Below are 22,361 nucleotides of genomic sequence, written 5' to 3'. Positions count from 1 at the left end.
TGAGATATAATGGAGTAGAAGTAAAAGTACTGAAAACTGGATATACTCCAGTGAAGTAAAAAATACCTCAAAATCAAATCAGTACAGTACTTACTTGAGTAAATGTACTTATAGTACTTGCGTGTGTTTGCGTGCGCTCAAATGACCGGATACGGAAGGCGAGTTAGAGATTTGATTCGTCAAAACTGTAACAAGTGGGAGGGACAAGTACAATCTGCTTGCCAGAAACACCAGATCTACAAGCTGTCATGGTGTCGCGATCGGTCGCGATGGGACGCCTGGGTAGCTTGTAGATCTGCTTTTTCTTTAGCAGGCGTAGTGAGACGTGACGTGACACCACCACAGCACACAGGAGAGAATCAGAGAAACAGCACGTTGCGCTGCACAGCACTCTCCGTGGAGTCCAGAGATTGTATTTGTACTCATCGCTTTGTAACATTTAAGGGGACTTATAGCTCGTTACTTGATGACATTGTAATGGCCGGCAGCGCCACCAAAACAGTGCACGACATATTTGAAAGCATGGAGTACGGACCGAGCAGCTCTAGCGCTGCTACTGCACAGGTACAACTTTACACAACACTGTATTTCATAACTGGCCGCCAGTGACATATCAGAGACAATTGCCCTGTGATCAGTGAATTCAACGATTTGAACGAAGGAGTGATATTCAGCATGGTATCAAAACGTTAATAACGATAAATAGTGCCTTGCTGGATAGTGCCAGCCAGGCAGCAGCCAGAGATAACGTGCTCTTATAGTTTTTTTCCCGTTCTTCCTCAGAACCCATAACCATGTGAAGTTCATTAGCTTTTACTGTAGCTCACATCACAAGGCAAACATGTGACTGGCAGCAGGAACATGTTAGTTGTGTGTCTTTATTTACGTGAGATAGATAGTGGAACCTAGTGGTTGTGATCGGACACATGCTTGTACAGACTATATTGTAGTTGCAGTCCCAGTACAGTCAGTGCAGTACAATGGATTCAAACCTAAGCAGCCAGTCACTGCCCTAGCCCTGAAACATGACTGTCATATCATGACAGTCATGGCCCAACTTGTACCTGGTTTTGGCACTTTCTCCATTTACAACCCGTACATCTACATAAACGTTCAGATTTCAAATATAAAGTGCTGACCCCACGCCATGGATGTAACAAGTTGAATCGCTTGGGTCTATGTACCCGTATCTTCCGTATTGTTCAATAAAAAAAACATTTTAATCCGATCGGCGGCCATTTTCTCATAGAGTTATAAAGTATCAGAGTGCAATACACCTCCCAACCGATAGGGTCGCGTAGTTGAAAGTATATGAAGGACATTTTAAGAAAATGGCCACCGATCGGATTAAAATGCTTTTTTTATTGAACAATATGGAACATACGGGTACTTAGACCCAAGCGTTTCAACTTGTTACATCCATGGCAGTGGAGTCAGCACTTTTTATTTAAAATTTGAACGTTTATTTAGATGTACGGGTTGTAAATGGAGAAAGTCCCAAACCAGGTACAAGTTGAGCCATGACGCTTGTGACAGATGAGCGGCATGTGAACCATGGCTATCACTGCCCATGCAAGTTCTTGGCTAGTTATTCTGTTTCACTTTTTGACGTTAAGCAACCGCAGCTATCAGAGTAAACATATATATACATACTGAACTGATATAACGTTAATTGCCATGAGTTTTTTATGCTGGAATTTGCATCCTTTCATTCCCTGCAGCACATCCACCATAGCCCTGGTTCAGACATATACTGTAAAAGGGTTCAGAGCGTTAGTGAGAGAACTCACTAACGCTCTGAACCAGGGCTAATCCACCACCACTACCTCTGGTCCTAGCGGACAAAGCAAAGCAAAGTTTGTTGTTTACCCAGGGTGTCGGACTAAGCCGGACCCTGCATGGAAGCCTTGCTCAAGGGCTATTCAGCGGTGATTCATGATCGATGTGATGAATTGGGGAATCGAACTAGAGACCTTCCGGTATCAAGGCCGCCCCTCTAACCACTAGGCCACCGCTGCCACATAGTACATAGCACATAGGACCAGTAGTACTAATCTAGCCTTGGATGAAGACTATCATAGAAGTATTTTATTTTTACATTTGCATATCTATGACATGGATACAAAAGTAATAGTCAGACTCAATAAAATACATCTATGATAGTCTTGATCAAAGGTGAGTACTAATCCACCACCTATTGTTAAACTAACAGGTACATAGAAATAGGTGTTTTGAGTCACACCGTTACACAAAGTTTGTTAGTTAGTTCATAGCAGGATAGAACTGCACTTTTTCCAGTGTAAAGTTCACCTGCCAGCAAGTGTTTGGAGAGCCTTTTGAAAGCCCCTGTGGGTGTGTGAATTTACAAATCTTCCCTTTCGTTGTCTCCTCTGTGGATGGAAAGCATAAATCATAATGATGAATAACTTTAAGTTTTAATGCACAGTGTGGTTGGGCTGAAGGCTAATTTTAGAGAGAATCAGATTATTTCTGTACCTTGTTCCTCTGTCAGTAGGCGATACACTCCCAATTCATGCCTGGTCTTTCATTGGTCACTGTAGCAGAGGTGTCAGTCTTCCTGGCCAATCAAATAGCAGCCTGTGTAGGCTACAGTTTAACTTGTGTACATTGTGAGCCTTGTCTCAAAGTTCAGAGCTTCAGTAGAACTAAGCAAGTAAAAATGTAATTTCAACACGTTATAAGAGATGTGAACACAATAAAAAACATGATAGGAAATGTTGATTCTCTGATATCAGTTGTGCTTTATCACTGCACTGCATTTGACTTTAATCTGGTTTTAGTGTAACAGTAAATGCACAATTAATACCAAACTGCAGCAGGCTGCAGTGAAATAAACACTCTTCAAGTCAAGATAGATGCTATTTCTATTTTGGTATGTTTATGCTTCTGGATGGGTAGTTGAATAGTTGAAAGTCATACAAATAAAGCCCCCCCCCCTTTAGTTTGGTTGTTTATGTTTAACACTATTGTACTTTTTGATATGTTGTCTCATCAGGCCTGGCTGGACCACCATTCTTGTTCTCTGGGTTTGTTCATTGATGGGAAGATGGTCTGTCCAGCAGGCAGACAGACTTTCTCCATGGATGACATTAAAGGTAAAGGCTTAGGTAACATTGTACTGCTGCTATTTTGTATTTTGTAACCATGTATTGTAAAAGTAATGCAGCTGTTTTTCCAAGCCATTTTTCATTTAAAGATGCAGTGCCACGATTTTGGTACTACTTTTTTTATTCTAACAAGTCTAACAAAGACTCAACATTATTCTTCTGGACTGATTGATGTGGTTAAGATGTGTGAGGATGTATTGACTGTGGTTTTTCACTTTCCCATTGTAAACTGCCAGCTTCTCTGGCAAACAGGTGAAAAGAGGCAGACCTGACTTGACTTATCAGGACCAGTTACCTCAAAAAGCATCACTCAGGCCCGGACGGCTGGTTGTAGCAGTCTGGGCACCTAGGCTGCTGGTGCAACCTGACAGCGTGCATCACTCAAAGAGATTAATCGTTTTCACAGCTAATGTCTTAGTTCAACCAGCATTGTTGTTACGAAGCAGCTTTTACTAATAGAAGAGAAGTTTTTAAAAATATACTTTCTTTACAATAATTTCTATATGCCAGTTTTGTTTCTCTTCAATTATGCAAAGATTTTTTTTTAAAGTTTGTTCAGAATCTATAAACATCATTTAGTTTCCATAATGATGTTGCACTTTTTTCAAGTTTTTATGTTGAATCCATTGATTGTTTATTTCATTCCCCCTTCCTCCTTCCAGGTGGCAGTGTGTGTAGTATAGTGTGTGCTGAGGAGGAGGATGTGTCACTGTGTGTTTCCTCTGCCATGAGTGCCTGTACGGCCTGGAGTGGACTGCCCTGTCACCAAAGAGCCAAAGTACTGCTCAGGTAACAAACCCATGTCCCCAATCATGTCCCTTTAAAAAATGTAAGTGAACATGGAGTAACATTTAGGGCTGGCACGGTCATTCAAGTTTACTTGGCGATTCATTGTCATACAATAACTGCGATCAATGTTTTAATTGTCTTTTTGGCACTGAACATTGGAACATATAAATAAAAATTACATTTCTATTTGCCTTTTAGGCTTTGTAAACAGAAATTGCTCAGGGTAGATATGACAAATAACCTAAATATACAACACCTATTTGTGAAATATGGTATACAAAAAAATGACTGAGAATGACAGATACCAATACTCAAACTATGCAATGTACTATGGCCAAAACAGGCCATATCCTTGTCATCCACACCACAGGAATTATGCTCCTTATTGGCTGGGTAGATTCCGGGCAAGGAACACAAGCTAGGAACTATGCTCCTTATTGGCTGGGTAGATTCCGGGCAAGGAACACAAGCTAGGAACTATGCTCCTTATTGGCTGGGTAGATTCCGGGCAAGGAACACAAGCTTGTTGACCCTATCTGGGCGCAACAAGATGACGTCAATAACTGCTTAAGCCGTAGTCTCTCAAGCCAGACAACTCTTCCACTACTGTATCTTTGAATGCTATTTAGAAAAATTGTGTGCTCCAACAGTCTTGACTTGAGAGACTACTTCAGTCCCATTCAAAATCTTTCAAAAATATCTGATCTTCAAGCTCACAATGGCTATTTTTGTAATTGGCACCTATATGACATGCCTGAAATAGGGATGCCAAGGACCTAATGATGGAAATATGACATTTCTGTTAGTTTCATCCAGCTGTTATTATACACATTAATGTAAATGATTCTATTTATGCAAAATACTTGCTTAATAATGGCGATGAAGTAATTATGTAGTCATTGTGACAGGCAGAGGCATAGTAACATTTGATATTTAGTTTGCTTATTGCAGGCGTGCATGCATGCATGCATTCATGCATGCAGGATTTAGCTGTTATTTTATTGCTTACGCTTTTCAATGTGCTTTGTAGCTGTTTGAAGTGTTAGACTCCATGCCCAGCTCCACAGCAAATCTTCAATCTGGGACAGTACAGTCTTCAACTTGAACGGAATGTGTTTTTCCCAGGTTGGTGAGTGTCCTGGGGCAACATGGTCAGTGTGTGTCAGAGATGTGTGATCTGTTCCAGGCTCCCTGTTCTCCCTCTTCTCTGGTCAGACTGGCCCAGTACTACGCTACCTGGGCCCAGCTCAGAGACACACTGCTCACTAACTGGACTCCTCTGGGTGAGGACAAGCTGTGTGTGTCTGTGTCTGTCTGTGTTTGTGTGTTATTATGCTGCAATCGATCGGCCACTGATTTACAGCGGCCGATTTTCACTCCAATGACTCGGTCGGTTGTTGCCAAATTAACCCATTTAGACCGGGAACGCATCTGTGTGTCATTTTAAGATTTCTTTGGCTATTCAAAAATAGCAGATCTACAAGCTCATAGCGCAGCACCGAGTGCTGCGCTATGAGCTTGTAGATCTGCTATTTAAAAAAGAAAAATCGTGACAATTTGTGCACATTTTAAATATGTATTTCTTTAAAGCGAACATTTGTAAAATATTTTGTTCCAGGGACCCCCCAGAAGCAAAGATTTGAGTTACGAATATTTGCTTTAAAAATATTTATATTCAAAGATTTGCACACAATCTAAAATGACAGAGATGCATCCCTGGATTGAATGGGTTAACAGATCCGTTAGACTGATCCTCTGTGAAGTGGTGCATGTGTAGTTGGGGTTTGGGTGGGGAGATTATGTTGTTCGTGTATTTTGGTTATTTTCCATGTCTGTGTGCATTGTGTACACATCTACTTATTTGTGAGAATGTATTATTCATAATCAGAGAATCTATTGTGAATCTAAATGTACAGTATATTTATGTTGTCTGGTTAATGTGTTTGAATATGTTTTTCAGGTGTGGTGTTAGTGGTGGTCTCTGATGATTGCTCTCTATATTCACTAATGCTCAAAGTACTTCCAGCACTGGCCATGGGTAACACACACACACACACACACACACACACACACACACACACACACACACACACACACACACACACACACACACACACACCACACCACACCACACCACACCACACCACACCACACCACACCACACCACACCACACCACACCACACCACACCACACCACACACACACACACTCGCACATGCACACACAAATCCATCCATACATAAATGGATTTGAAATTGATTTATTGAGTGATTCTCATCATAGCCGCTACCTCTTTGTAAAATGTTCTGGTCATTTACAAGACAACAAGCTTTATATTTTATGTGCAGTTTATTATTTAAAAAAAGCAATCAGGACCCAAATATTTTTGTTATATGGTGTGTAATTTTCTGGTGGATGTGTATTTGCTTTATTGTAAAAATGAATAAATAAAACATATTCACTGTCTCCTAGGCAACTCTGTTGTTGTTGTTCCTGGCTCGGTCACTGCCTCTCCGGCTCTCCTATTGGCCCAGATCTTTATGGAGGCAGGATTTCCTGCTGGAGTGCTGAATATTGTAACAGGAACTGGTGTGTCTATGGGGTCTAAAGTGGCCCAGAACTCTAACATCAGCTATGTCACCTACAGCGGCAACAAGCAGGTGTGTGTGTGTGTGTGTATGTTTTGTTTAGTGAGGGGTCAGTTTGATCCTCAGCTGATTCCTGATTACGGTTATTGCTATCAGCTTAAACCCACATCTTTTCAGTTGATAGATACTGTAGACCACTGGAATAATCAATAATGAGTGTTTAATTTCTAAAAACTGATTTATACGGCGACAGTGTCACTCTACAAAAATTGCTAAACTACAAGTGTAGTTGTGACGTAAGCTCGTTAATGTTTGGTGAGTGACACGTCATAAGTCGCACGAGTTTAAATTAAGCAAGAGTCCCACTTAGATCTTCCACGCTGTTAACGTCTACACTACCAGCTGTGAACTCTAAAAGTGTCGTTATTTCCAATTCAGCATCTCCAACTAAAATCCAGGACAGAATGGGTTGCTTGTAAATCCTAACAATCTACAAGCTAACAAATCTGCATAATCGCAATGCTTTTTTGGCAAGTGACGCCTTCAAACTAAACAGAGTATAAACAGGGCTTTAGATTGCTCCTGCAGCGGATATAGGTTTCTCCACAAATGTGGTATATTGCCTTGTCCAATTTCAACCATTGCCCCATATAGCTTGGCTCCAAGCCAAGATATATAATTGAACATTATCTGTAGATATTAACTCACTGAGTGCCATTAACGTGTTTCACGTGTTTTTACCGCTATGGCGCTGGGTGCCATTAACGTGTTTGACGTGTTTTTGAAAAAATAGTAAAATAAAAAAATAAAAATAAATGTTTTTTTTTTTTAAACATGTTCAGAACCCAAGATATCACCATCTGAAGATGTGCAGCTCCATCCACTCCTTGTTTAACTTAGAACTGAAAAAGGCTGTATCTCGCTTCCTAAGCACTTTTTGTTTTCTGTGGAAAAAAAACTGGCACTTTTCAGAATCAATTCTGAAATAATTCTGGCAATCCTGGCACTCAGGGAGTTAAGTAGTATCAAAAAGAAGTAATAACAGTACATACAAAAGAAATCCCCCATAGCCCCTTACCGCGAACCTGAAGTGACTTCTACGTTTCCTTTCTCCCCAAAAGCCCTTGAACATAGAATGGAAGACAGTCATTGATGATAACTAAACGATGATCATTATTGTGTTTATTCATCTGTTTTATGTTTCTAAAATACTCTCTGGCTCTCCCTGTTTTAGGACGGAGCGATGCTGTGCAAGATCACAGCGGGGATGGGTGTGCCCATGTCTCTCTCTCTGTCTGTGGGCGCCACCTGTCCATTTATTATCTTTGAGTCGGCCGACATAGACAGCGCCGTGGATGGAGTGATAGAGGCCGCCTTCAAGAAGAGGAAAGAGGTGAGAGAGGCAGCCCTCCTATACAAAAACTCAGGTTCAGCGCTTTATTGATATGAACCAAGATCATGAAGAATCTGTTTTGAAGTATATAAAGGACAAACAGAAGAGGACATGGTAGACATTTAGCTGATGCTCTTATCTAGAGTGACTAAGTTGCTCAAGGACAATTTGACAGAACTTAGTTTTTCTAAAATATACTTCCAGTACAAGGATTCCGGTACTGTGAAATGTATGATACAATTCATTCATTCCTGTGATGTAACTGGCTTCAATTTGAGACATAAATTCTGCATTGTGCAAAAAGGTGCTACGCACACCAAATCCTTATAGTGGTGCTGGCTCACGGCAGGAAAATCTCAAGGTGAATTTGTCAAAAGACAAAAAAGTGGCCGCACACACCGTTATAACCAAAGTGCCAATTTATTATAGGACGCAGAGTAAAAAATGGAACCCATCGCCAAATGAAAAGGAAAAACGTAGCACATGTGCGCAAGGAAACCGGGGTTTTGGTCTGCCTTCAGCCTTTCACTTCCGGTGGTGCGACTATGTTTTCATTCCCACTAACAATATTTCTACACGGAACACTAACACCACTTCTCCCAGAGAACAGGGATCGTTTTGGTTATAAGCCCACTTGTTTCTATGATGAAAGAGCAAGTTAAAATGTGAATATCTTTCTGTGATTTTGTCTGCTCCGAGGACGCTATTGTTAAATGGGTTTCGGTTTGTTTCTAGTGGGGAAGGATCGGCACACACGTAAATCCCGCCCACTACATTTGATTGGGTAAAGCGCTGCCTGCTTCCTGATCTGAAGGCACGCCCACTTGTAGGCCAGTGCGTACGTGATATGACGAACCCCCCGACAGATTCAAACGCAGAGCAGAATCTGTTCTTGAGAGATTAGGATTCAACAAACAGAATCTCATACCAACATGAGAAAAAATCCAAATGATGGCAGCTAAAAGCATTAAACACTTATTTCCAAAGTGGTCCTCAGTGTAACAGAAACATTACATACACATGGAACAGCCAGGGAGTAATGTATAGCTGAACCTGAACGCCAAGATCAAATCTATTCATGAGTTATCTGACTGAAATAAAGACATGCCCAAAATAGAGATGCCAAGTTAAAAGTGGTTAAAATATAGAGACTTTGCCTCTGTGTTGTGCACAAAGCACTGATGTAGTGAAAAAATACTTTTTCTACAGTCAAAATGCAATTATAATGTGTGTGGTTGTCACAAAATATCAAGGCAGACCTGCTCTTGTCTCACGGCACACCAGTGTGCCTCGGCTCACCATCTGAGAACCACTGCAATAAGTGTAGCTCTCGTCTTTTCCTCTCCCTGTCTCTTTTCTCCAGGTCCAGTGGGTGTTATGTGTGCAGGAAAGCGTGTGGGACAGCGTGGTGTCCCGTCTGACGCTTCGCATGGCAGGCATGAAGTGTGTGGCTCTGCCCAGTGAAGTAAACAGGAGCCTGGTGGATGCTGCAGTACAGGAGGCTCAGTGCCAGGGGGCCACGGTCAGTCACTGAACTGTGATTGGAATCTGTTGAATCCAAGCAGCAGCTCCTCTCCCGGAGGAAATGGACCCATGAACAGCCCTAATTTGAACATTTTTAAATAAATTACAATGTATCTGTTCCGTTGCAGCATTGGAGACAATGCCCTCATTGTTCTGTCAGAAATACATGCCAGCACTGATAAAGGGAATTGATCAGCTTGGAGACATACAATGTAAATTCTTGGAGTTAACAATTCCAATTCTCTTAACGAATCCGGATCATACAAATGGGCCAATGAGATTGTCACACACAGGGTGGCTAATTGGTAGATTGTTGAAGAGACAACCAAATAATCACTGTCAGTTAGCTGTTAATGCTAGCACTACCGCACTTGAAATAATGTTCACATGAGCCAGTTATACATCAAACTGAGTGATAAGAAAACAGAATGCCTGCAACACTCGTACTAAAAAGAGTCTTAATGTGCACGGCCCAACAGTAGAATGAAACAGCCAGCACTCAGTTAAGTCCTTTCATTGATTTATTTGCCTGGAGAAAAGCAACGGACGCGTTTTGACCTGGTCGGTCTTCCTCAGCGGACCAGGTCGAACAAGTAACGTTACCCAACACTGGTTAAGACAAGGAAATGTTTATCTCTTCCCCAGCTGATCCAGCCCTGCCCCGCACCCTCTTCTGGAGCTCAGTACCCTCCCACGGTGCTGTGTGGCGTGGCCGCCTCCTCTCCCTGTGTGGTCACTGCTCCACCAGGACCACTGCTGCCTCTCATGTCATTCAGGAGCAACACAGAGGGAGTTGCCCTGGGTAAGGGACTTGTGTGTGCACGTGCATGTACATGGACAATGTAGCCGATTGTCTCTATATTGTTTTCAATTACAATATGAATATAGTATATTATCAATATAGTTAAGAAGTGTATGTAATCATAGACATATTTGTATTATTTGTGTGTTCCCAGCTAACCACAGTCCCCATGGCCACGCAGCCTCTGTCTGGACTGAAGATCTCACCCTGGCTTTGGAGACTGCTAAGAGGTGCAGCCTTCTCTTTTGTCATTGCTAATTTTCTCTCCTCTCTCTTCTACCTCTCTTTCTTTTATCTGTCTGTTCCTCTTCTGTTTATCTACCTGTTTATCTTCTTCAGGTCATGACCTGAAGAAGATCCACAGCGGATCGAAACGTTGTCAGCCTTTTTGTAATATAGATGTACATTTTACCTGCTTTGGTGTGCAGGCTCTATCTTTTTGAACTGAAGCCTCTTTAGCCCAGCAGCCACCGGTCGATAAACTGTTGAAACTGTTTGAATACAAACCACTTAAAATGTTTAAATTCTCTCTCGGTTTGCCTCTCCCACTGTCTCTCTCTCTCTGCCTGTCCATATCTTACTGTCTCTCTCTCTAGCCTGTCTGTTGGATCAGTATGGGTAAATTCTCACTCCATGTGGGACCCCTGTCTCCCCATTTCGGGTCACAAGGACAGTGGAACTTGCATTGATGGAGGACAGGAAGTAAGCATTTCCACACAGAAATAGTGGAAATATGAATCGTGTGGGCTTGAACCGCTTCACTGACTGACTGATTGATTGGCTGAATGATTGATTGTTGATGTATTGTGATAATCTAATAATCTTGGTGTTGTAAAACTATTATCAGGATAACAGAAGCCGGTGGAGATGCACATTTTAAGGAATTGCATTCATTGTTGTTGATGATCATTGATTAATTGATAATTGATTTTGATGAAATCGATTAAAAGTACTTAATTGATAGTCAATTAATTGTTTACATAATGTACCTAGAAGCAGGAAATGATATCAAAGAAGCTGAAAAAAAATATATATTTTTACCTATGATAGATTTAATAATTTTGTGCGTTTGATTGTATTTTATAAGTTCTGAATAATGACTTCTCTCTCCCTGTCTCCCAGGGTCTCTACCAGTTCCTGAAATCCTCCAGCTCTTCCTCCCCTCCTCTTCCTCGTTCCTCCCCTGTTGATGTGAACTATGACAAGTTTGGAACATCTGCGTCCTTAACTATCATTCCTGATGGTTCAGACTCTGCCAGGTGTGTGTGTGCGAGCGTGTATGTTTGTGTACACACAATGTACTGTATGAGTATGAATTCATTCATTTTCAAGATGATTTTGTGAGTCATATTCATCACAATCTCGTCCTCCTCTTCCTCTTTGTGTATGTCTTTTTCTGTTCCCCTCCCACCAACCCCTCCCTCTCTCCTCTCCATTCTCTTCTTCTTTCTTCTTTCCCAGTGCCCCTAAAACCTACCAGCAGTTTGTCGGGGGAAAGCCTTGCAAGTCAGAGTCTGGCAGCAGTGTGGCAGTGGGGGCACCAGGGGGCGCTGGCGTGTTGGCCTACTGCCCAGACGGTGGCAGGAAGGACGTCCGCAACGCAGTGGAGGCTGCTATCAAAGTTCAGCCTGGGTAATAGAATACTATACAAAACAACACTGGTTCTCAAAGTGGGAACAGTTAAAATGTTCAGCTATTTCAGCTAAAATAGATGATATACAAGCTCATAACCTGTTACTCTGCGACACATTGTAGCTTGTAGATTGGCTATTTTTTGAAAAATGCTGACAAATCTTGACAAATATTCTGTTATGGGGGTCCTTAGCACAAAATCTTTTCAAAAGGGGGTTCATAGTCCAATACATATAAATTTTGGGGTCCTTTGCAATATTGTAAGGGAACAGTCAACATGGGCAGTGCAGAATGTGATGGACACAGAAATCAATTTGCTGGTTTATTTATCCTTTTGAGTGGATGTGGTAGTTCACAAAAATGAGCGGCCAAGTGTGGTCAACCCCACACACTTCGTTGTTGTTCTTTGACGCTGGGTCAAAGTTCTACAAAGTTGAACAGAAGACAAATATTTAACCATTTAAACCCTATTCTTAAGCTGACCTCTACACCAAATGTCTTTGCCGAAAATAGCCGATCTACAAGCTCACAACGTGTTGCGGCGCGCTATGATCCAATCCAATCCACTTTATTTATAGAGCACATTTAAAACAGCAGTGTTGAACTAAAGTGCTGTACACTCAGTTAAAATACTAAAATAAACAAGAGAATACACACAAAAAACAAGACAACATTTGACACTGCCTGGAGGAAGCAGGAGCTTCTCAATCTGAATTTTCAAACGCTATGAGCATGGCGATCGGCTATTTTGGTTTGATTTATTGATTGAATACTTTATTAACAGTTTGCAAAGACAAGCACAGGGAAGTACAGTTCAATACAAGGTCTGTTATGAGGATTTTAAACCCAAGAAAGCACTATGGCATGTTTCCATTGGGGTCCTTTGTACTCAATTCACCGAATGCGCGCCAATAATGACATGCCCAGGGTCTAGTGGTGGTTAATTTGTGCATTTGTGACTGTCACTGTACCCCTAGTCTCGCGTAGCCAGACAACTATTCCACAATCTCCGAATGCTATTGAGTCTGGAACTACACCTCCCGAAATATAAATACATTTGCGCGACTGTAAAGACGAAGGAGGAGGCTTCACATCCGCTTTATACTTTAATCATGATCAGAGCTTCCGTGTCCCAGACTGTATGACCGGAAGCATTTGAAAATTGTGGGAGGCAACAGTCTGGCCACGCGAGACTACTGTACCCCAATGTACAAAACCCAAGTTAGTGGAACATATTGGAATGAAATTAAGAGGGAACAACACAATTGAATTTAGTGTAATAAAACCTTAGAAATTTGCCTTTGGTTTAACTGCGGTAGAATTACAATCAAATGTATACTGAACACAAGGACAATAAATAACATCTTATCTTATATTAGATGAGATGCAATAATTGCAGAGTCTAACACCAGCACAGAGTTTTCAGCACAGGGTCCAGAAGATATTTACAAGAGGGTGTGGTGGAGAGCTGGTAAAACTGAGAGTCAGTGACATAATGGGATATGTTTTAGACATTCTGTCTTAAGAAATGTTGATCTACTTTTATTCTAAACCAGTATAACTAGATATATTTATTGGCTTACAGAAATGTGTAGAAAGCGTTGTTACTGCTGAAGAATTGGTTAAAACAGGGATTCTCAACTAGGGGTTCGGTTCGTCTAGGGGTTCGTACGCCTAGGGGTACTTGCCAGTACTGCAGGGGGTTCACATACTTGTGAGGAAAATAGGGTTACTCTTCTTTTTTTTTTATGTATTCTGTACAGAAATATGGTTGTAATGATTTATAATTCTAATAGCAGTGTGAGCCTGAGTCTAAAGTGAGACTGAAAGTTGTACATTGTTCACTACATGTATAGCCTATAGCCTTTAAGCTGCAATTAAAACATTTGCTCCTATTGAGCAACATTTGTAATCATAGGAGGTGCTTCAGTTGAACCTTTGAGACAGAAGAGGTTCAGTGCTCAGAAAAGGTTCAGTACTCCTGAGTTAAAAGGTTACATTTAGGTGGTGCACAGACAGACACACAGCTAGTAATCTCAAACCATATTGTCACCTGGAAGGCATAAACATCTTCCTGTCAGGCAGAGTCTTAAGTCTAAGTTAAGGTGAGACACATGACATGGATACATAACTGTTGTCAGATAAGACCAAGAAAGCTAAACACACACACACACACACACACACACACACACACACACACACACACACACACACACACACACACACACACACACACACACACACACACACACACACACACACACACACACACTCTCATGATATCTGGAAGGACATCTTGAGGACAGAGTTTTGAGGACTGAATTACATTTTCTCTAACTGCTAACTGTGTATCTTAAGGCTGACCCCACCATCCAGCGTCCGAATCCTACGCAAACTTAACCATAAGTTTGACAAAACCTTAATTCTAACCCTGACCCTGTACCTAAACACTATCCCAAAATGAAGCCTTTTAGTCGTAAGGTTTAGTAAAATTATGTGTTTACTGTTGTTTAGGCGTTTTCGTTACGATGGAGACGTTACTTTTCTTTCAAGGCTAGAATTATAAGTACACACATACGTGCACACATACAGATGCACACGTATTGTCCAGACAGAAGGCGAAACATCTTTTGCAATACAAAGTAGGCAGCTATCAAAGTCCAATGTGTCTACGTGATAAACACAAAAATAATTGTCTCTAGTACTATATGCTACTGTATTATCAGACATGCATTGCAGAGTATATCATGTGCAGGTGTAAGGCCACCGTGTCATTAATAATTAACCAATATATTATTAATCATGGTATCAATGATCACCTATGTCGATATTGATGGCTCCACTGTCACACCCTCTACCCACGTAGAGTTCCTCCCACATGTAAACCAGGTCACCAAAACTGCCTTTCTCCACCTTGTTCAACATTGTCTGTCTCCGGCCCTCTCTGTCATTCTCTGCAGCTGAAACACACATCCATGCATTCATCACATCCAGGCTCGACTATTGCAACAGTATCGACAGTATTCAAATAGCCGATCTACAAGCTCACAACGTGTCGATGTAGATCGGATTTTCTTTTTACAATTTTAAAGTGTTTTTCAAAATAGCAAAAAATGCCCAAAAAATGTAGGCATAAGGGGTAAGGCGGCCTCTACCCATTCTGCTATGGCTATTGGCTGCTGACAATACAGCAGGAGCGGTAACGCCTAGTAGTGTGTTCTAGTTTTTTTTTAGGTATATGATAATCATTCCCTGCACGACACGCGTGGTCGTGGGTATACGCTAGCACGTTTTCAATGAATGAAATGGTTAGTAGAGGGCTACAATTGGCAATAAATGTTTCTGCAGGTCACACTATGTATATAGTGTAACACGGTAGAACACACCACTGGTAACACCCACCAAAGGTTTTGCAAGGTGCTGGTGCTGACTTTCGGGAACAAACTTAAAAAGAAGAAAATAGTGTCGCACACTCTGGCTCCATATGCAGTGATTTTATTTGAACGTTTCAGCCTGTTGGCCTTCCTCAGAATCAGCTAATGACAATATACTATGGTCTTCTTGACTTGAGTGAGTTATTGCTTTTATAAAAGAGTTACCATATACTGTATGGCAAAGTCATAGTCCCGATCTTTAATAACAATCCTATCACAATAACCATTTCTTCAAGAAATTAGTCCCCGACTGCCTGCTTAAACAAGGCAGTTACTATGCAACGTTTACTTTAAAGTTTTTTCTTCAAGTTTGTCAGTTTCATTGTCCAGCTTTGCCCGTTTTTGATACTTGCATAAAAATGGTGCAACATGTAATTAAACCACATTAGTTGTTGAATTCTATGTAGAATCTTTTAGTGATGACTAAATAGTGTTTTTTGAACACAACTTGTTAATGATCCTCCTCTTCTTTAAATGTTCCTCTTTTACAGCTGGATGAAGAAAAACCCTTCTGCACGTGCTCAGTCCCTCTACGCTCTGGCCAAGGGACTGGAGGCAAAGAGGAGGGACATGTCTGCATCAATCACTGCCCAAACCGGCCTCACATTGGAGGAGGCTGACATGGAGGTGGAGCTTAGCATCGCCAGGCTCTTTGATTGGGCCGCACGTTGCGATAAGGCACTGGGTGGTGCTCCGGTAAGGATTTTTTGTGCGATTCTACAAATGCAATAAATATGTTTAATAAGTAGGTTTTGACTTGGGGAAGTTGTAGTGACAGGGGGTAAGTGTAGGGGCACGGTAAATGTATTCTCCCCTCTTCTCCAGGTAAACTTGTCTCACAATACTGTCTTTACATCTCGAAATCATGAGGTTTTTTTCTCACGAATGTGAGATAGGCAATTGCGGGAAGAAAGACATAGAGGGTGCGTTCGGAAATACAACACTGAGCGCACTGGCCAATACAAACTAATAGGCGAGTGCGCTCCGGTGCGGAATTTCCGAACGCACCCAGAGTCTAATAACGTGTGGCTTCCCTGTACAATCTTTAGTTAACGATAGTTTGTATGTGAGTAGGTGTGCAGTAACTGCAGTTTGAGAATGCTAGTTGGTTAACAGACAGCTAACTAGCAATTCCAGCGTAGTGTCTCCGGAATATGGATATAAGCAGGCGACGGAGCCAGCTCATTCCTCTGATATGGGAACAAATATGATAATGCACAAAACATTTGACAGTATTTCCAGATGAGATATGGATGTATTTTTTCTTGTTTTTCTAATTGCCACATGGATCAAGTATGTCGTGATTGCCATTTTGGGACCTCTGTGCTCTCGCTTTGGAAAGGCGTACCTGCAGTGTATGGGAATGTAAAACAAAACGTAATGGCTGAGTGACAGATAATATAATCCCTTCTTCTCCTCCAGCCCGTCCCTCAGTCTGGCTCTGCCCTCTCTTTGCCTGAGGCCCTAGGAGTGGTGGGCATTGTCCTCCCTGACAACAAGCCCCTCCTCTCCCTGGTGACACTTCTTGGGGCAACCATCTCCATGGGCAATGCTGTAGTGATGGTTCCCAGTCAGAAGTACCCTCTCCCAGCTTTGCAGTTCATCCAGGTGAGGCTTTTGCCACAGGGCAGACATGCAGTTACACAATGTCCTGAAATAACTAAAACACCTCACTGGAGTGTTTTTTTTTTTTTTTACCACTTGAACCCTATTGTCCGTGTTCTGGGCATGTCATAGTAGGTGAACATTTGGTGAGAATAGCTGATTAGACAGGTGGCTTAGCAAAATTACCGTCACGAAGCGGATAAAAGCGCAACATTTTTCTTGAGGCCTCTTTATGACCTACTGATGAATTCTAATAAAAAAAAAATAATCTAATTAAGAAAATCTAATTAAAAAACAGGCCCATTCACTTCTTGCCCTATAACTTTTGAACCGTAGGTCATACCACCCAAAAACTTTTTTTCCCTGGACCAAAAGTGCCGATTTGTGTTAGTATTGGACAAAATCTATATGAGTAGTAGCATAATGTGTTTTGAAGATAACGCAAAATGGCAGAAATAGGCGGAGGTTTGTTGCGTCATGATCCAATGTTAAAAAATGGCATTAAGCCACTGGACTAGATGTGCAACCTCACAACGTGTCGTAGTGTTGTAGATCAGCTATTTTTTGTGTACGTAGAGGGAAGAAAGGAGGGAGCCAAGTACAGACCCCTGGAGGATCCATGAATTGAGTACGTGGTGATCTCATTGGAAACAACCCATTGCGGCTTTTATGAGCGATCCATCTTAGTTGACCTTGTATTGTAAACTGTACTTCCATGTGCTTTTTCTCTGCAACATTCTGAATAAATGATTCAATCAATCAAAACCCTGGCCAGTGAGGTACTGTATATAGGGTTCAAGTGGTTAAATTCACAAATCAAAATCTGATTGAAATTGTCATTTGTGTTGCAGACTTAATCGTCTACAAAATGTTTCTTTCCTCTCATCTTCCTCTCCTGTCCTCTCCTCCAGGTGCTTCAGTCTTCAGACCTACCTGCAGGCTTGGTAAACATCATAACAGGAAATAGAGATCAGCTGACTGCAGCTCTGGCCAATCACAGTGTCATCAAGTCCATCTGGTACTGGGGTAGCATGGAGGTAATTAGACAGTGATAATGAATAGGTACATGTACACACTGTGTACATACACACAGTTGTGTAGGTCATTAAGGGAATTTGATGTATTTTGCTTGTGTACATTTTGTGAGATTGTTAATCATGCTGAGACTGCCTGGTTAAATAATTGAATACAAATCTGAAAAATACACACCGTACATATATCAAACACACACACCCTAATGTGTTACTTTTAATTCATATTATTGTAACGGCTCAGGTTCAAGAATGTATTCTCCCGCTTGGTCTGCATCCTATATTACATTTTCTTGTTCTCATTCAAATGATAATGTCTTTTATGTTTGTTTGCTCTTTATCTCGCTCTTCCTAATATCTCGTTCTTAATTTTTATGTCATTCTAACTTGTATTCCTAACTTGTATTCCTCCTCTCTCTGTGCCCCCCCCCCCCCCCCCCACACACACACACACACACACACACACCAGGGCTGTCAGTACCTCCAGTACACATGTACCCACCCTCTGAAGACCCTGTGGCTCCACTGCCAGAAAGATGAGGAGAAAAATGGAGGAATGGACTGGGCTCATCCTCATCCCACGCTACTGGAGGAGATGTGGAGAAATGCCGTCCAGTGGAAGAGTGTCTGGATCCCTACTGCCTAGAAATGAAGAAGGAAGGAGGGTAAAGAGAGTGGTAGAGTGTCAAATACCGGTACTGTATGGTGGGTGAGATGGATGGAGAGAGCCGAGGAAGATAAGGAGAGGAAGGGACCAGGAGATCTACTACTATTGCTTGTCTAGAGAAATTACATATTCAGTATTTAATACTGATAGATATACTGTAAACAGTTAATTGGTAGACAGGATCGCAAGGATACTGTACATTTGAGAATGTGGGAAAGGGAAGGAACTAAGAAAAGAGGGAGGGGGGTTTACAGAGTGCACTTAATTCAGACAGGCAGGCAGATTTAGGATTAGGGGGGATTTTCAAATATACTCACAGGTATTAAGGTTGTTTAATGTAAAATCAACCCAAAACAGAATTGAAATGTGTGAAGCTTAAGTTAGCTTCAGTTAGTATTTTCAGGTTCCCAGGTGATTTCTTTTCTCTCTTTTTTCCCCTCAGATGACATTATGAAGACATCTTTGCTATCTTTAAGATGTCTCTGAGGTCATGTTTGTGTCCCAACAGAGCAAAAACAAAGCAGAATCAAAACTTCTGTATGAAAGTGAATTCACATTTAAATAGTCCTATTGTTATACGATTGGTAATACATAAATAAATAAATAAATAAATAGCCTTCTGTCTGAAACTGAGAAGGAAGCTTTGGGTTTTGGTGGGTTGTATCTGCAGTAGTCTTTTTGAAGGATATAAACCTATAGACGGATTTCCGCGCGACGTCATCACAGAGCAGAATGCGCAATCTGCGCATGCTCGGGGGAAACGAACCGGAAGCGTCGTTCACTCTGTTGTTGTGTTCGGGAGTTAGATATTATTATAGGCATAATAGGCATAATGCTGCTATTATATACAAACAGATCCAACTTCCGACAAATCATTTTTATTGAGTAAACAAGGTATTACAAACTGCATAATTTAATCTACTTTCATTAAACCCGGTGAAGATCATTTATTTTATGAATGGACATTTGACCAGAGCTGCTGCGGGTAATGGCGCCCTCTATAGGCTTACCCCTCCTCTGCGCGGTCATATCCTCTCATGTTTACTAACAGGAAACCCGTCTATAGAATCATATATTGTTTAATGTTCCACAACTAATAGTTCTAAGGTCATATCATTAATATAAATGAGAACTCTGTCTACTACAATTAAGAAAAAGTACAAAGAAATGAAATGTCCCCATATTTTGATGATCATTGAACAAAGAACACAAGATCACAGAAGAAAACAGTGACTTTATCATCATTTGTGCAGCCTCAAATAATAGATACATCTCAGTAGGATTCTCTGTTGAAAGATTATTTATCTTTGATTTTACTAGCCAAGAATCAAATCCAGGAAGAAATTGTTACTGTCATGAACATCACCAAACCATTACAAGCTACCTCTTCCTACTGTTTTTCTTACTGTCAGGTTGGTCATCAGACCAGATTTGGGTCTTTTCCTAATCCTAAGATCCGTATTGTTTGATTTACAATTGAACACTATCAACCTTTGTTCTCAGATACCTGTGGTGAACAGAATGGTATACAAACACCATGACCACCTGGATTGCCAGAATGGTGTTATATTTCAGTCCAATGTAAAGCAAAGTTAAAATTTCTACTGTGAAACATGTTTTCGACTATACAGTGCCACAACCTTTTACGCCTTACTTCCATTGTGGAATTATTTTTTTAATAGTTAAGTTAATCCTGCCATACTTAAAGCTGTGCAATTTGATACTGTTTTTGTTGTTAAATTCCTTGGTATTAACATTCCTAGAATCTAGAATGTGCCAGATTCCATTTAGGAAGTAGTGAAAGTCCATGTTTTGTTTAAAAACCTTTGATGTGGAATGAAAGAATGGTGACCTGGATGGATACATAAATGTCTAAAGTACCTAATTAAAATGATGAGTCATTACTCACTTTATGAATTAGTTTTTTCCTGTAGCTTATAGGCATAAATGTTTTAATGGTAGATCAGATGGTATCTCACATACTGTACAATAACTGCAATACATTTTAAGTTTCTGCTTCTACTCACTGGGTCTTCCTTTCTTTTCTAAACCTAAACTCGCTGAGTAAAAGGGCTACTTAAAAGGAGAACTACAGAATGCTGAGTCATGGCAATGACACAGCAAAATCCTTTGGGCGGGCAAAGCTTGACTTGACATCTGTGCAGAAATGTATGACGATGAGTCAGGCGAACTTGTGACAAAGCACAGGATTAATGCAGACAGGAAGGATCGCGCCTTTTAAACTGCAGTCACCTCTTTGTATAAAGTAGTTTGAAGATTTAAGAGCATATTAAATGAGCAGTTCTGAGCAGAAATTAGCTTGTATAACCCACACATACAGAACATTTAATCTCATTTCCCTTTGTTTTATGGAACCAGAAGTACAAAGTGTACCAAAATGACATTGAAGGAATTACTTTTAAAACTATCAACTGCCACGGTATTTATCACAGGTTTATAACTGGTGACTGAGTTATTTTCTTACTTTGAACAACACCGTAAAGTTCAACTTCAGTTGAACATTAAACAATATTGCATGCCAATTTGGCATGTCTCAGTATTAGCTTTGTGTTATTTACCCTAGACGAACTTGTTCTAGAATGAGCCACCCTGAAAACACTGAAGAATAAAGCTTAATCTATACTCTATTGCATGATGGTTTAACTTACAGATAATACCTGATCTTCATCTTCCAAGTGTTGTTGGCTTGAAAATCTGTTCTTAAAATTATTTCTTCTTTAAAGCTTTAAATTAATTAGGTCCAAGGAGATGAACAGAACCTGACTGTGAAACTAAACAAAATATGTTTTTCTTTAAAAAAATGCTATTTATTTTCTTCTACAGCTCTGCCCTCCTCCTGTTTGTATTGAATCTACATTAGATGGTGTGCTTACTTTAAATGAAGTCTCAATTCATGAACACAGTTCAGTTCATAGGAGTTGGGAGTATCTTGATGTTTTTATACTATATTATGAAATATTCATTTTCCTACAGCATAAAATGTCTCATCATGGTTTCATAATGTCACATTTATTTCCTCTTTCCTCAGTCATATGAAAGAATGTCACTGACCACAAGTCAGAATCACAAGTCCTAAGAATGACAATGCAGATTACCATTTAAAATACTAGTACAGGTAATATTCCACAATGAATAATAATGTCAATCTCTTCTGATAGGATAACATTTGATACATTTATTGCTGTGTGTATTTAAATCTTACGGCAGTTACCCTCCAGCCTTCAGCAAGAACCAAAAACTAAATATTTAAATAGGTTGCGTTCCTTTTAAACAGGCATTATTCAAGAGGACAATGCACCAACTAGTCACGGCACAATGGCTCGCTATCATGCCAACTAATAATAGACAATCAAAAGGCATCCGCAGGTATCCAGACATTGCAGACATTCCATCCCCAAACACATTGTCCAACTCAGTTCTTTTACACCGAAATTGGTCCGAAGTATCAAAAAGCAGTATTGAATCAAAATTGATGGTCAAATGAATAGATATCTCAGATTGCACACGATTCATGGTGCCCAGGGCTGGGGGTCCACAGTAGGCCTATCATCAATATATTGTCTCTGTCGGGTGGAACGCTGGTGGAAACCAAAACGTACTTTTCAAAACAAGCTTGTGGATCTGCTACTTTTGATATTTTTGTGTGACGCTGTAGTATGGTCAAGTAGGGCTTTCATTTACGAAAAAATGTTTACAAAATGTTACATAGAATATGGAGTTAAGAGGTTTCTGCTCGTCAGCAACAAT

At 40.7% G+C, this 22,361-nt stretch overlaps 1 protein-coding gene across 1 annotated transcript; it reads left to right on the top strand.

The window, feature by feature from the left end:
• The first annotated feature begins 360 nt into the window (after nucleotides 1–360).
• aldh16a1 (aldehyde dehydrogenase 16 family, member A1) lies at nucleotides 361–20,615 on the top strand. The gene is made up of 17 exons (XM_084072882.1): nucleotides 361–564; nucleotides 3,017–3,116; nucleotides 3,791–3,917; nucleotides 5,043–5,200; nucleotides 5,878–5,955; nucleotides 6,390–6,577; nucleotides 7,740–7,898; nucleotides 9,262–9,420; nucleotides 10,068–10,224; nucleotides 10,379–10,454; nucleotides 10,821–10,926; nucleotides 11,347–11,483; nucleotides 11,686–11,856; nucleotides 15,782–15,986; nucleotides 16,713–16,898; nucleotides 17,807–17,932; nucleotides 18,396–20,615. Exons 1-17 carry the CDS (start codon nucleotides 478–480, stop codon nucleotides 18,570–18,572), a joined length of 2,397 nt encoding a protein of 798 aa, XP_083929008.1. The 5' UTR covers nucleotides 361–477; the 3' UTR covers nucleotides 18,573–20,615.
• Nucleotides 20,616–22,361: the final 1,746 nt, after the last annotated feature.

This window comes from Gymnoscopelus microlampas, assembly GCF_963454915.1.
Source record: "Gymnoscopelus microlampas genome assembly, chromosome: 11".
Classification (NCBI taxonomy): Eukaryota; Metazoa; Chordata; class Actinopteri; order Myctophiformes; family Myctophidae; genus Gymnoscopelus; species Gymnoscopelus microlampas.
Note: the sequence above shows the minus strand (reverse complement) of the source record. Positions and strands in the feature narration are given on the sequence as shown.